Source organism: Entelurus aequoreus, linkage group LG14, assembly GCF_033978785.1.
Source record: "Entelurus aequoreus isolate RoL-2023_Sb linkage group LG14, RoL_Eaeq_v1.1, whole genome shotgun sequence".
In the NCBI taxonomy this organism is placed as follows: domain Eukaryota; kingdom Metazoa; phylum Chordata; class Actinopteri; order Syngnathiformes; family Syngnathidae; genus Entelurus; species Entelurus aequoreus.
The window spans coordinates 53,859,111-53,872,119 of NC_084744.1; the positions used below are offsets into that span (position 1 = coordinate 53,859,111).

The 13,009-nt window shown below is 45.6% G+C and overlaps 1 protein-coding gene across 3 annotated transcripts in view; it reads left to right on the forward strand.

Moving 5' to 3' along the window:
- tnk2b (tyrosine kinase, non-receptor, 2b) overlaps positions 1 to 13,009 on the forward strand; it is a 166,924-nt gene that overhangs the window by 60,309 nt on the left and 93,606 nt on the right. The window contains exon 1 of one of the 3 annotated variants that reach the window (XM_062070213.1): positions 1,775 to 2,722. The exons of 1 other annotated variant lie outside the window; for it this stretch is intronic. In XM_062070213.1, the coding sequence (XP_061926197.1) occupies positions 2,642 to 2,722 (81 nt within the window). In that variant the 5' untranslated portion in view covers positions 1,775 to 2,641. Of the gene's footprint in view, positions 1 to 1,774; positions 2,723 to 7,534; positions 7,648 to 13,009 lie in introns of those variants that run through there. One more of the 3 variants, XM_062070216.1, reaches the window with a different exon arrangement.

The window sequence follows — 13,009 nt, forward strand, 5'->3', positions numbered from 1 at the left end:
CTTTTTTCGCTCTGACCGTAACTTAGGTACAAGGGTTCATTGGATTCCACACTTTCTCCTTTTTCTATTGTGGATCACGGATTTGTATTTTAAACCACCTCGGATACTATATCCTCTTGAAAATGAGAGTCGATAACGCGAAATGGACATTCACAGTGACTTTTATCTCCACGACAATACATCGGCGAAACACTTTAGCTGCGGAGCTAACGTGATAGCATCGTGCTCAAATGCAGATAGAAACAAAAGAAATAAACCCCGGACTGGAAGGATAGACAGAAAATCAACATTACTATTAAACCATGGACATGTAAATACACGGTTAATGCTGTCCAGCTTGGCGAAGATTAACAATGCTGTTGCTAACGACGCCACTGAAGCTAACTTAGCAACGGGACCTCCCAGAGCTATGATAAAAACATTAGCGCTCCACCTACGCCAGCCAGCCCTCATCTGCTCATCAACACCCGTGCTTACCTGCGTTCCAGCGATCGACGGAAGGATGAAGGACTTCACCCGATCATCCGTGCAGTCGGCGGCTAGCGTCGGCTAGCGCGTCTGCTATCCAAGTCAAAGTCCTCCTGGTTGTGTTGCTACAGCCAGCCGCTAATACACCGATCCCACCTACAACTTTCTTCTTTGCAGTCTTCATTGTTCATTAAACAAATTGCAAAAGATTCACCAACACAGATGTCCAGAAAACTGTGGAATTTTGAGATGAAAACAGAGCTATTTTGTATTGGATTCAAAGGTGTACCAATACTTCCGTTTAACTAGTGACGTCACGCGCATACGTCATCATACAAAGACGTTTTCAACCAGAAGTTTAGCGGGAAAATTTAAAATGTCACTTTATAAGTTAACCCGGCCGTATTGGCATGTGTTGCAATGTTAAGATTTCATCATTGATATATAAACTATCAGACTGCGTGGTCGGTAGTAGTGGCTTTCAGTAGGCCTTTAAGAAACTCCGCCCTGACAGCTCCGCAAAAGAGGACATGTCCGGTGAAAAGAGGACGTATGGTCAGTCTATCGTAGCCCGTTAGCTGCTAGCATGCCGTGTGTTGTGGCTCGGTGTGCATTGTTTACACAACGAGCGTCACGCTACTTAATATGTCCGTGTGGAAACTCGTTGGGTACACCTCCGAACCGAACCGAAACCCCCGTACCGAAACGGTTCAATACAAATACACGTACCGTTACACCCCTACCCCAAACACACGTCAAAAGTGGTAAAGGAATCAGGCTAGAATGAAGGTTTTAGAATGGCCTTCCCAAAGTCCTGACTTAAATGTGTGGACAATGCTGAAGAAACAAGTCCATGTCAGAAAACCAACACATTTAGCTGAACTTCACCAATTTTTTCAAGAGGAGTGGTCAAAAATTCAACCAGAAGCTTGTGGATGGCTACCAAAAGCGCCTTATTGCAGTGAAACTTGCCAAGGGACATGTAAGCAAATATTAACATTGCTGTATGTATACTTTTGAGTCCACTCGGCATGGATCCAGATGGCCTGGATACCCTCCCAGTAGTGGGAGAGGTGCTTTTGACTAACACACAGAGCATCAAGGCTGTTGTTTTAGCCCTCGCTGATGCAAGATTAACTCTCCTCATGAGGGCTCCCCCCCGCCTCTTACTCCTCCCTCCTCCTCTACCAGCCATGCCGCCATGGGCTGCTTCGGTCAGGACCACCACTGACTGCATCCCCGTGACTACTGGAGACAGGAAAGTACCATGCGACCACTCACCAAAGCCGGTGTTAACATAAAAAAAGGGGGGCGTGGAAAACCGGTTAAAGGGTACAGATTCATAAAGAGGAGGGGAGAGGCTTCCAATAACAACAACAGCAAGGGATTAGGCATCAACCGAGCAATCAGCAAGTCGGTTTAAGTCAAAGCAGCATGGAATACCCCCCAGGACTGTAAGTGTGGACAGCTGCTCCAGATCTGTGTGGAGAACACGGGAGGAAGGATCTTTGATGACCGTTCCCGAGATGAAGTGGCTGCCGCCATGACCGGAGAACAGAAATAGAAAAGGGAACCACTGGATTTTGAAGAGCCTGTGTCAGCATTAACAGTGCACAGTGGCAGTGGAGAGAGGGAGTTGCAGTGACCGCCTTGGTCATGGTCATGCCGTGCAAAAACGGAGCGATAGAAATAGGGCCGTCACGTCCGTCATTTCAGTTTTGACTACAGCCCCTCCACTTTGGACTTATTGAAGACCACCAGATGCTGGGAAATTCAAACCGCAAGGGTTTTCTTTTCCGCCGTGTTCTGTCTTCCAACGAGGATTATTTGTCCAGAGCTCGCCAGAACGCTCCATCAAATCAGTTCTCGCAAAGATCAGCACCTGGTCAGTGAGCACGGACATCATCGCTGAACCGTGAACTCTTTGTCGAAGCTGACTCAACCAAAAACGGGGACGACAATGAATGTGGGAGTATTGCGGTCCGGCATGTAAATGAACTCCACTGATGTTTGCCAGCGGATGACATGCAGAAACACTGTCACAGGTTTGTCTAACGAAGGTGCGGAACTCGAAACGAGCTGACGGATCGTTTTGACAAATCGCTCACTCGAGCTGGACTTTGAGGAAAGAGGCACACTGAAGCAAATATTGGGGAGGTGTTGAAGAACTGCCATGGGGGAGACCGCAGAATACCAACGACTACAGGAAACCTCTGAATGTGACTATGACGCCCTACCCAGCGATGATGAAGAGGTAGATCTAAAATAGCATAGTTCTGATCCGATGATACAGCATGTGAAAAACCATTGATTATTTGTACAAGATATATTAGCAACTAGAAATGTTGATGGGCCTGCCATCTGTGCCCTGGACCTCTGGCCGGGGGTCCCCGGAACCCACCGTACTGTGAAGATGGTGCCGAGTGTCAGAATCCGTGAGTTTTAGGTGTAACTTTACAAAATGAACCACAGAGCTAGCCTAAAACAGTAGCATTTTTTACATAAAAATGCTAACACTTAGCATTTGTGCTAAAGATAGCATGATAACAGTCAGCATGTTTCATATACCAAGGTATATGACTCAAAGGTGTATGGCTGTGAAAATAGATTTAAAAAAAGTGTAAAAATAGATGAAAAAGTTAGCAAGCCTTGCTAGCATGCTATCGTTTGCATGCTAACAGTTAACAAGTGTCACATACCAAGTTATATGACTCTGGGCTAAACCCCAGAATCAGAATCAGAATTCCGATTCTGATATCCCACTTAAAAATTTTATTGGGTGAAAATATTGCATATTTTGTGTTTTTTTCATTTAAAAAAAGGGTTTTCTTTGACAAAAGGAACATACAATTTAAATCTTTAAAAAATGCTATATTGACAGACCTAATGTTGATCTAGAGATTTAAAAACTTGAATAATAATAATGCTGAATAATGACAAAATTTTTATATTTTTTGGACCAAAACCCTTTGGGGTCCCCGGGATCAAGCCTGAGTGGAGGCCTAAATGTATATTTTTTATACATATATTGTATTGGTTTTTAAAATAAAAAATATCGAAATGGCCCCTGCTAGCTTTGATTTTTCAATGTGCGGCCCTCAGTGGAAAAAGTTTGGATACCCCTGCCCTAAAGGGACATGGGGGAAATTTTTTTTTGTATAATTAATTTTCTTTTTAATTTTTAATTTTTAGACATGTATCTCGTGTGCACGAGAAACTTTTTATAAAGTTATAAAAAAATTAAATCAATCAATCAATCAATGTTTATTTACTACCCTAAAAGAGGATGCGTTACCCGGCCCGGAGGAAGCCCGGGGCCCTCCTCCGGAGCTAGGCCCGGAGGTAGGGCTCGTCAGCGAGCGCCTGGTGGCCGGGTTTGCCACGGAGCCCGGCCGGGCACAGCCCGAAGAAGCTACGTGGACACACCATCTTCTCTGCCACGTGGGCCCACCACCCGCGGTCGGAACCAGTGGGGTCGGGTGCGCTGCCAAGTGGATGGCGGTGAAAGTGGAGGCTCCGGACGGACCAATTCGGGGCAGCAGAGGCTGACTTTCGGGACGTGGAACGTCTCTACGCTGGTGGGGAAGGAGCCTGAGCTGGTGCGAGAGGTGGAGCGCTACCGGTTGGATCTGGTGGGGCTTACCTCTACGCATAGCAAGGGCTCTGAAACCACACTCCTGGACAAGGGATGGACCTTGTTCACTTCTGGAGTTGCTCAGGGTGTGAGGGCACAGGCGGGTGTGGGGATACTCACGAGTCCCCGGCTGAGTGCCTGTACGTTGGAGTTCACCCCAGTGGACAAGAGGGTCGCCTCCCTTCGCCTTAGGGTTGGAGGGGGGAAAACTCTGACTGTTGTTTGTGCATACGCACCAAACAGGAGTTCAGAGTATTCAGCCTTCTTGGATACCTTGCATGGGGTCCTGTATGGGGCGCCGGCAGGGGATTCCATAGTCTTGCTGGGGGACTTCAACGCACACGTGGGCAATGACAGTGATACTTGGACTGGCGTGATTGGGAGGAACGGTCTCCCTGATCTGAACCTGAGTGGTGGATTGTTATTGGACTTCTGTGCTAGTCACGGACTTGCGATAACAAACACCATGTTCAAGCATAAGGATGCTCATAGGTGTACCTGGTACCAGAGCACCCTAGGCCAAAGATCAATGATCGATTTTGTAATTGTATCAGCTGATCTGAGGCCGTATGTTTTGGACACTCGGGTGAAGAGAGGGGCTGAACTGTCAACTGATCACCATCTGGTGGTGAGTTGGGTTAGATGGCGGGGGAAACCTCTGGACAGACCTGGCAAACCCAAGCGTGTAGTGCGGGTGAACTGGGAACGTTTGGAGGAGTCCTCTGTCCGGAAGGACTTCAACTCCCACCTCCGGCGGGACTTCTCTGCCATCCCTGTGGAGGTTGGGGACATTGAACAGGAATGGGCAATGTTCAAAGCCTCTATTGCTAAAGCTGCAGATGCGAGCTGTGGCCAGAAGGTCTTAGGTGCCTCAAGGGGCGGTAACCCTCGAACACCCTGGTGGACAGTGGTGGTCAGGGAAGCCGTCCGACTGAAGAAGGAGTCCTACCGGGGTATGTTATCCCAGGGGACTCCGGAGGCAGTTGCAAGGTACCGACGGGCCCGAAGGGCAGCGGCCGTGGCTGTGGACGAGGCTAAGCAGAGGGTGTGGGAGCAGTTCGGGGAATCCATGGAGAAGGACTATCGGGCGGCACCAAAGCTGTTCTGGAAGACCATACGGCACCTCAGGAGGGGGAAGCAGGGAACCATCCAAGCTGTGTACGGCAAGGATGGGACTTTGCTGACTTCAAGTGAGGAAGTCGTGGGGCGTTGGAAAGAGCACTTTGAGGAACTCCTGAACCCAAATACATCAGACACACCCTCCCTGATAGGAGCAGGGCCTGAGGATGATGGGGGATCGACGTCGATCTCTCGGAGTGAAGTCACTGAGGTAGTTAGACAACTCCACAGTGGCAAAGCTCCGGGGGTTGACGAGATCCGTCCAGAAATGCTGAAGGCTCTGGGTGTTGATGGGCTGTCTTGGTTGATACGCCTTTTCAACATTGCGTGGAAGTCTGGGACAGTGCCGAGGGAGTGGCAGACTGGGGTGGTGGTTCCCCTTTTCAAAAAGGGGGACCAGAGGGTGTGTGCTAATTACAGGGGTATCACACTACTCAGCCTCCCTGGGAAAGTTTACGCCAAGGTACTGGAAAGGAGGGTCCGGCCGATAGTCGAACCTCAGATTCAAGAGGAGCAATGTGGATTCCGTCCTGGTCGTGGAACAACTGACCAACTCTTTACGCTTGCGGGAATCCTGGAGAGGGCCTGGGAGTATGCCTATCCAGTCTACATGTGTTTTGTGGATTTGGAGAAGGCGTATGACCGCGTCCCTCGGGAGATCTTGTGGGAAGTGCTGAGGGAGTACGGAGTGAGGGGAACCCTGTTGAGGGCCATCCAATCTCTGTACAACCAAAGCGAGAGTTGTGTCCGGGTGCTTGGATGTAAGTCGGATCCGTTTCCAGTGGGGGTTGGTCTCCGCCAGGGCTGCGCTCTGTCACCTATCCTGTTTGTGATTTTCATGGACAGGATTTCTAGGCGGAGTCGTGGCCATGGCGGAGAGGGTATACGTCTCGGGGGGCTAAAGGTTGCGTCACTGCTGTTTGCAGATGATGTGGTCCTGATGGCACCTTCGGTTCGTGACCTTCAGCTCTCACTGGATCGGTTCGCAGCCGAGTGTTCAGCGGCTGGAATGAGGATCAGCATCTCCAAATCTGAGGCCATGGTTCTCAGCAGGAAACCGATGGTTTGTACAGTCCGGGTAGGGGACAGGACTCTGTCCCAGGTGGAGGAGTTTAAGTATCTCGGGGTCTTGTTCACGAGTGAGGGAAAGATGGAGAAGGAAATCAGCCGGAGAATCGGAGCAGCTGGGGCAGTATTGCAGTCTCTCTGCCGCACTGTTGTGACGAAACGGGAGCTGAGCCAGAAGGCAAAGCTCTCGGTCTACCGAGCTATCTACATTCCTACTCTCACCTATGGTCATGAAGTGTGGGTAATGACCGAAAGAATAAGATCGCGGATACAAGCGGCCGAAATGAGTTTCCTCAGAAGGGTGGCTGGCATCTCCCTTAGAGATAGGGTGAGAAGTGCAGTCACCCGAGAGAGACTCGGAGTAGAGCCGCTGCTCTTCGCTTGGAAAGGAGCCAGCTTAGGTGGTTCGGGCATCTCGTGCGGATGCCTCACGAGCGTCTCCCTAGGGAGGTCCTTGTTGCACGTCCCACTGGGAGGAGGCCCCGCGGCAGGCCAAGGACCAGATGGGGGGATTACATCTCCTCTCTGGCCTGGGAACGCTTCGGGATTCCCCAGGAGGAAGTCGCAAATGTTGCTCTGGAGAGGGAAGTCTGGGGGTCGCTGCTGGAGCTGCTGTCCCCGCGACCCGATTCCGGATAAGCGGTTGAAGATGGATGGATGGATGGATGTTTATTTATATAGCCCTAAATCACAAGTGTCTCAAAGGGCTGCACAAGCCACAACGACATCCTCGGTACAGAGCCCACATAAAATAATAATAATTATTATTTTTATTTTTATTCTTTTTAGACATAAAAAGTTTCTCATGCGCACTAGAAACTTTTTATAAAGTTATAAAAAAATAAATAATAATAATAATTATTGTTCATTTTATTTTTTATTTTTTTTAGACATAAAAAGTTTCTGATGCGCAGGAGATAGTTTCTCGTGTGCACAAGATACTTTCTCTTGCGCACGAGATACATATCTAAAAAAAAAAAAAATTATAAAAAAAAAAAAAAAATCCCCCGTGTCCCTTTAGGGGCTCCGTAGAATTAAATTTTTGATTTGACAATTTTTTTTGGGTTCACTACTTTTGCAGTATGTGCAAAATCCCCAAGACATTCAAATCAACAGTCAAATTTACCCTTGATTGCAAATATACTATTTAAGGTAAACGCCACATGACTGCACTAAAAGCCATCAAAGCTTATGATAAACGTATGACAGTGATGCTTTAATATCCATATTTTATTACCCCTAACACTCACTTCTGTGACATGCATTCTGAAAAAAGGTAGTCATGCAGCAATATAGGTAGTAGAAAACAGAAATTACCACTGAAATCACTGGAACTAAAGAAACTGGAGAGACCACTGGTATGTAACAACTATTTGGTGGTTCTAAGAAACATACCTAGATGGGAATACTGATTGTTAATACTAAACATGGGATGGATGAACAATTTTGGTGCTTTTGTGCTTTAATTCAAAGTAGACCTATGATGAATATATGATGGTGTGACGTCAATGTGTGCAAAAGTTGACATACACTTGTAAAGAACATAATGTCATGGCTGTCTTGAGTTTCCAATCATTTCTACAACTCTTATTTGTTTGTGATAGAGTGATTGGAGCACATACTTGTTGGTCACAAAAAAAAACATTCATGAAGTTTGGTTCTTTTATGAATTTATTATGGGTCTACTGAAAATGTGCTGGGTCAAAAGTATACATACAGCAATGTTAATATTTGCTTACATGTCCCTTGGCAAGTTTCACTGCAATAAGGCGCTTTTGGTAGCCATCCACAAGCTTCTGCTTGATTTTTTGACCACTCCTCTTGACAAAATTGGTGCAGTTCGGCTAAATTTGTTGGTTTTCTGACATGGACTTGTTTCTTCAGCATTGTCCACACGTTTAAGTCCGGACTTTGGGAAGGCCATTCTAAAACTTTTATTCTAGCCATTCCTTTACCACTTTTGACGTGTGTTTGAGGTCATTGTCCTGTTGGAACACCCAACTGCGCCCAAGACCCAACCTCCGGTCTGATGATTTTAGGTTGTCCTGAAGAATTTGGAGGTAATCCTCCTTTTTCATTGTCCCATTTACTCTCTGTGGAGCACCAGTTCCATTGGCGGCAAAACAGGCCCAGAGCATAATATTACCACCACCATGCTTGACGGTAGGTATGGTGTTCCTGGGATTAAAGGCCTCACCTTTTCTCCTCCAAACATATTGCTGGGTATTGTGGCCAAACAGCTCAATTATTGTTTCATCTGACTAGGGCTGCAACTAACGATTAGTTTTATAATCGATTAATCTGTCGATTATTACTTCGATTAATAATCGGATAAAAGAGACAAACTACATTTCTATCCTTTCCAGTATTTTATTGGAAAAAAACAGCATACTGGCACCATACTTATTTTTATTATTGTTTCTCAGCTGTTTATAAATGTTGCAGTTTATAAATTAAAAAAAATTATTTAAAAAAAACACACAAAAAAAAAACTGCGCATAGCATAGATCCAACAAATCGATGACTAAATTAATCGGCAACTATTTTAATAATCGACTTTAATCGATGTAATCAATTAGTTGTTGCAGCCCTACATCTGACCACAGAACTTTCCTCCAGAAGGTCTTATCTTTGTCCGTGTGATGTCAGATGTAGCAAAAAATCTTATACATCTCTTATGTGTGACTGCCATCTACTGGTCACACTTATCATTTCACCATGTACCAAATAGAATAGCTTTGAGGTCGGTCAGGAAAACCAGAATTATTCCGTACATTAGGCGCACCGGGTTATAAGGCGATCTGTCGCGTATTGAGAAGAAAAAAAAAGATTTTAAAGGCCTACTGAAATTATTTTTTTAAATTTAAACGGGGCTAGCAGATCCATTCTATGTGTCATACTTGATCATTTCGCGATATTGCCATATTTTTGCTGAAAGGATTTAGTAGAGAACGACAACGATAAAGATTGCAACTTTATCTGATTAAAAAAAAAGCCTTGCCCCTACTGGAAGTAGCGTGACGTAGTCAATTGAAAGGCTCCTCACATTTTCCTATTGTTTTCAATGCAGCTAGAGGGATTCGGACCGAGAAAGCGACGATTAACCCATTAATTTGAGCGAGGATGAAAGATTCGTGGATGAGGAAAGTGAGAGTGAAGGACTAGAGTGCAGTGCAGGACGTATCTTTTTTCGCTTTGACCGTAACTTAGGTACAAGCTGGCTCATTGGATTCCACACTCTCTCCTTTTTCTATTGTGGATCACGGATTTGTATTTTAAACCACCTCGGATACTATATCCTCTTGAAAATGAGAGTTGAGAACGTGAAATGGACATTCACAGTGACTTTTATCTCCACGACAATACATCGGCGAAGCTCTTTAGCTACTGAGCTAACGTGATAGCATCGGGCTCAAATGCAGATAGAAACAAAATAAATAAATCCCTGACTGGAAGGATAGACAGAAAATCAACAATACTATTAAACCGTGGACCTGTAAGTACACGGTTAATAATTCCCAGCTTGGCGAAGCTTAACAATGCTGTTGCTAACGACGCCATTGAAGCTAACTTAGCAAGGGGACCTCACAGAGCTATGATAAAAACATTAGCGCTCCACCTACGCCAGCCAGCCCTCATCTGCTCATCAACACCCGTGCTCACCTGCGTTCCAGTGATCGACGGAAGGACGAAGGACTTCACCCGATCATCTGTGCAGTCGGCGGCTAGCGTCGGCTAGCGCGTCTGCTATCCAAGTCAAAGTCCTCCTGGTTGTGTGTCTACAGCCAGCCGCTAATACACCGATCCCACCTACAACTTTCTTCTTTGCAGTCTCCATTGTTCATTAAACAAATTGCAAAAGATTCACCAACACAGATGTCCAGAATACTGCGTAATTTTGCGATGAAAACCGAGCTTTTTGCATTGGATTCAATGGGGTACCAATACTTCCGTTTCAACGATTGACTTCACGCGCATACGTCATCATCCAAAGATGTTTTCAACCGGAAGTTCCACGGGAAATTTAAAATTGCACTTTATAAGTTAACCCGGCCGTATTGGCATGTGTTGCAATGTTAAGATTTCATCATTGATGTATAAACTATCAGACTGCGTGGTCGGTAGTAGTGGCTTTCAGTAGGCCTTTAAAGGCCTACTGAAATGATTTTTTTTTATTTAAACGGGAATAGCAGATCCATTCTATGTGTCATACTTGATCATTTCGCGATATTGCCATATTTTTGCTGAAAGGATTTAGTAGAGAAAATCGACGATAAAGTTCGCAACCTTTGCTCGCTGATAAAAAAAAAAAAGCCTTGCCTGTACCGGAAGTAGCGTGACGTCACAGGAGCTAGTATTCCTCACAATTCCCCGTTGTTTACAATGGAGCGAGAGAGATTCGGACCGAGAAAGTGATGATTACCCCATTAATTTGAGCGAGGATGAAAGATTCGTAGATGAGGAACGTTACAGTGAAGGACTTGAGAGACAGTGATGGACGTATCTTTTTTCGCTCTGACCGTAACTTAGGTACAAGCTGGCTCATTGGATTCCACACTCTCCTTTTTCTATTGTGGATCACGGATTTGTATTTTAAACCACCTCGGATACTATATCCTCTTGAAAATGAGAGTCGAGAACGCAAAATGGACATTCAGTGCCTTTTATCTCCACGACAATACATCGGCGAAATGCTTAAGCTACGAGCTAACGTGATAGCATCTTGCTTTAACTGCATATAGAAACAAAAAAATAAACCCCTGACTGGAAGGATAGATAGAAAATCAACAATACTATTAAACCGTGGACATGTAAATACACGGTTAATGCTTTCCAGGCTGGCGAAGGTTAACAATGCTGTGCTAACGACGCCATTGAAGCTAACTTAGCAACCAGACTGCACAGAGCTATGCTAAAAACATTAGCTCTCCACCTACGCCAGCCAGCCCTCACCTACTCATCAACACCCGTGCTCACCTGCGTTCCAGCGATCGGCAGAAGGACGAAGGACTTCACCCGATGCGTTTGGCGGCCCGGAGACGTAGGAAGTCAAGGTGAGGTCGGCGGCTAGCGCGGCTAGCGCTCCAACAAAGTCCTCCTGGTTGTGTTGCTGTAGTCCGCTGCTAATACACCGATCCCACCTACAACTGTCTTCTTTGCAGCCTTCATTGTTCATTAAACAAATTGCAAAAGATGTCCAAAATACTGTGGAATTATGAAATGAAAACAGAGCTTTTTGTATAGGATTCTACGGGGTACCATAACTTCCGTTACTCGGACTTCGTCACACGCATACGTCATCATACCGCGATGTTTCAGCCGGATATTTCCCGGGAATTTTAAAATGTCACTTTATAAGTTAACCCGGCCGTATTGGCATGTGTTGCAATGTTAAGATTTCATCATTGATATATAAACTATCAGACTGCGTGGTCGGTAGTAGTGGCTTTTAGTAGGCCTTTAAGTACGCCTTATAGTCGGAAAATACGGTAAATCACAAGTTTGGTCCTCAGTGATGTTTGTTTGCTAGCAAAGGATAACATAAACATGTCAGATGTCTGCCAAGGTGTTTACAGTGGTCCTAGTGCCCTCTACTGTCTGTTGTCATTTCTGGGCCGGCAGCTGAATAGCCCTGCTTTAGGGGCTCAAATATGGGATGTGGTGGAATTGGTGATGACAGAAGATACATATGTTTTTGTGTTTGCCCGATTGAGTTCACATTGGAAAAACATATTCGATTCCCACGTCTGCTTCTTTTGGGCATTGCCCCGCCTCCTTGTTTGCTCTTTGCCCTCTCGTCTGTGGATGATGAGGTGCCGTGGATGAGAAAGAACCAGACATTGGACTCCCTGAGATCACAGAGTGGTGCATCCCTTTCTGTGAATGCAGGCCTTTGCCAGAGGCTGTGTGATGTGTCATTCCCCACTTCCCACTTCCCACTGTGCGTGCGGGCCTTTTCTTAACCACTAATTGTTTTACAGTAATCCTCATTTCGCAGAATGAGGCTGAGCGTGTGTGTGCGGTGCATTTTCTCAGGCACAATGCAGACCTCATCCACGGTTTTTTCTCTCCGTAATCTCTTTAGTTTAACAGCTGATTTGATTTCAATTTGCAGTAATGCGGTGTACATGGTCGAGTCATTTAATTTACGATTCAAAAGAGACTTTTAATCTCTCACCAGTGCACTCAATATGCTGCTTTGCTAAAGAAACCAGACATTTCCGACCACATTGGAACACCCCTTATAGAGTCAGTTACCGTATTTTTCGGACCATAGGGTGCACCGTCATCTTTGTTATAGCGGTGTAGCGTACAAGGACGGGAGTGGAAGAAGTGTCAAAAGATGGCGCTAACTGTTTTATTGACATTCAGACTTTACCACAATCCATAACGGAGCAGCATCTCCTCATCCGTAAACAACCGTCCCCCGTGAAAAAACGTCCGACTGGAACTCTCTAATAACTAAAGTTCCTTGGGTGAATAATGTAAACTCACTACGCCGGTATGTTTTAGGTGTAGTAATTTGTAGTAATGCGGTGTACATGGTCGAGTCATTTAATTTAGGATTCAAGTGAGCCTTTTAATCTCTCACCAGTGCACTCAATATGCTGCTTTGCTAAAGAAACCAGACATTTCCGACCACCGATCACGAAAAGTGCATTGGAACACCCCCTTATAGAGTCAGTTACCGTATTTTTCAGACCATAGGGCGCACCGTCA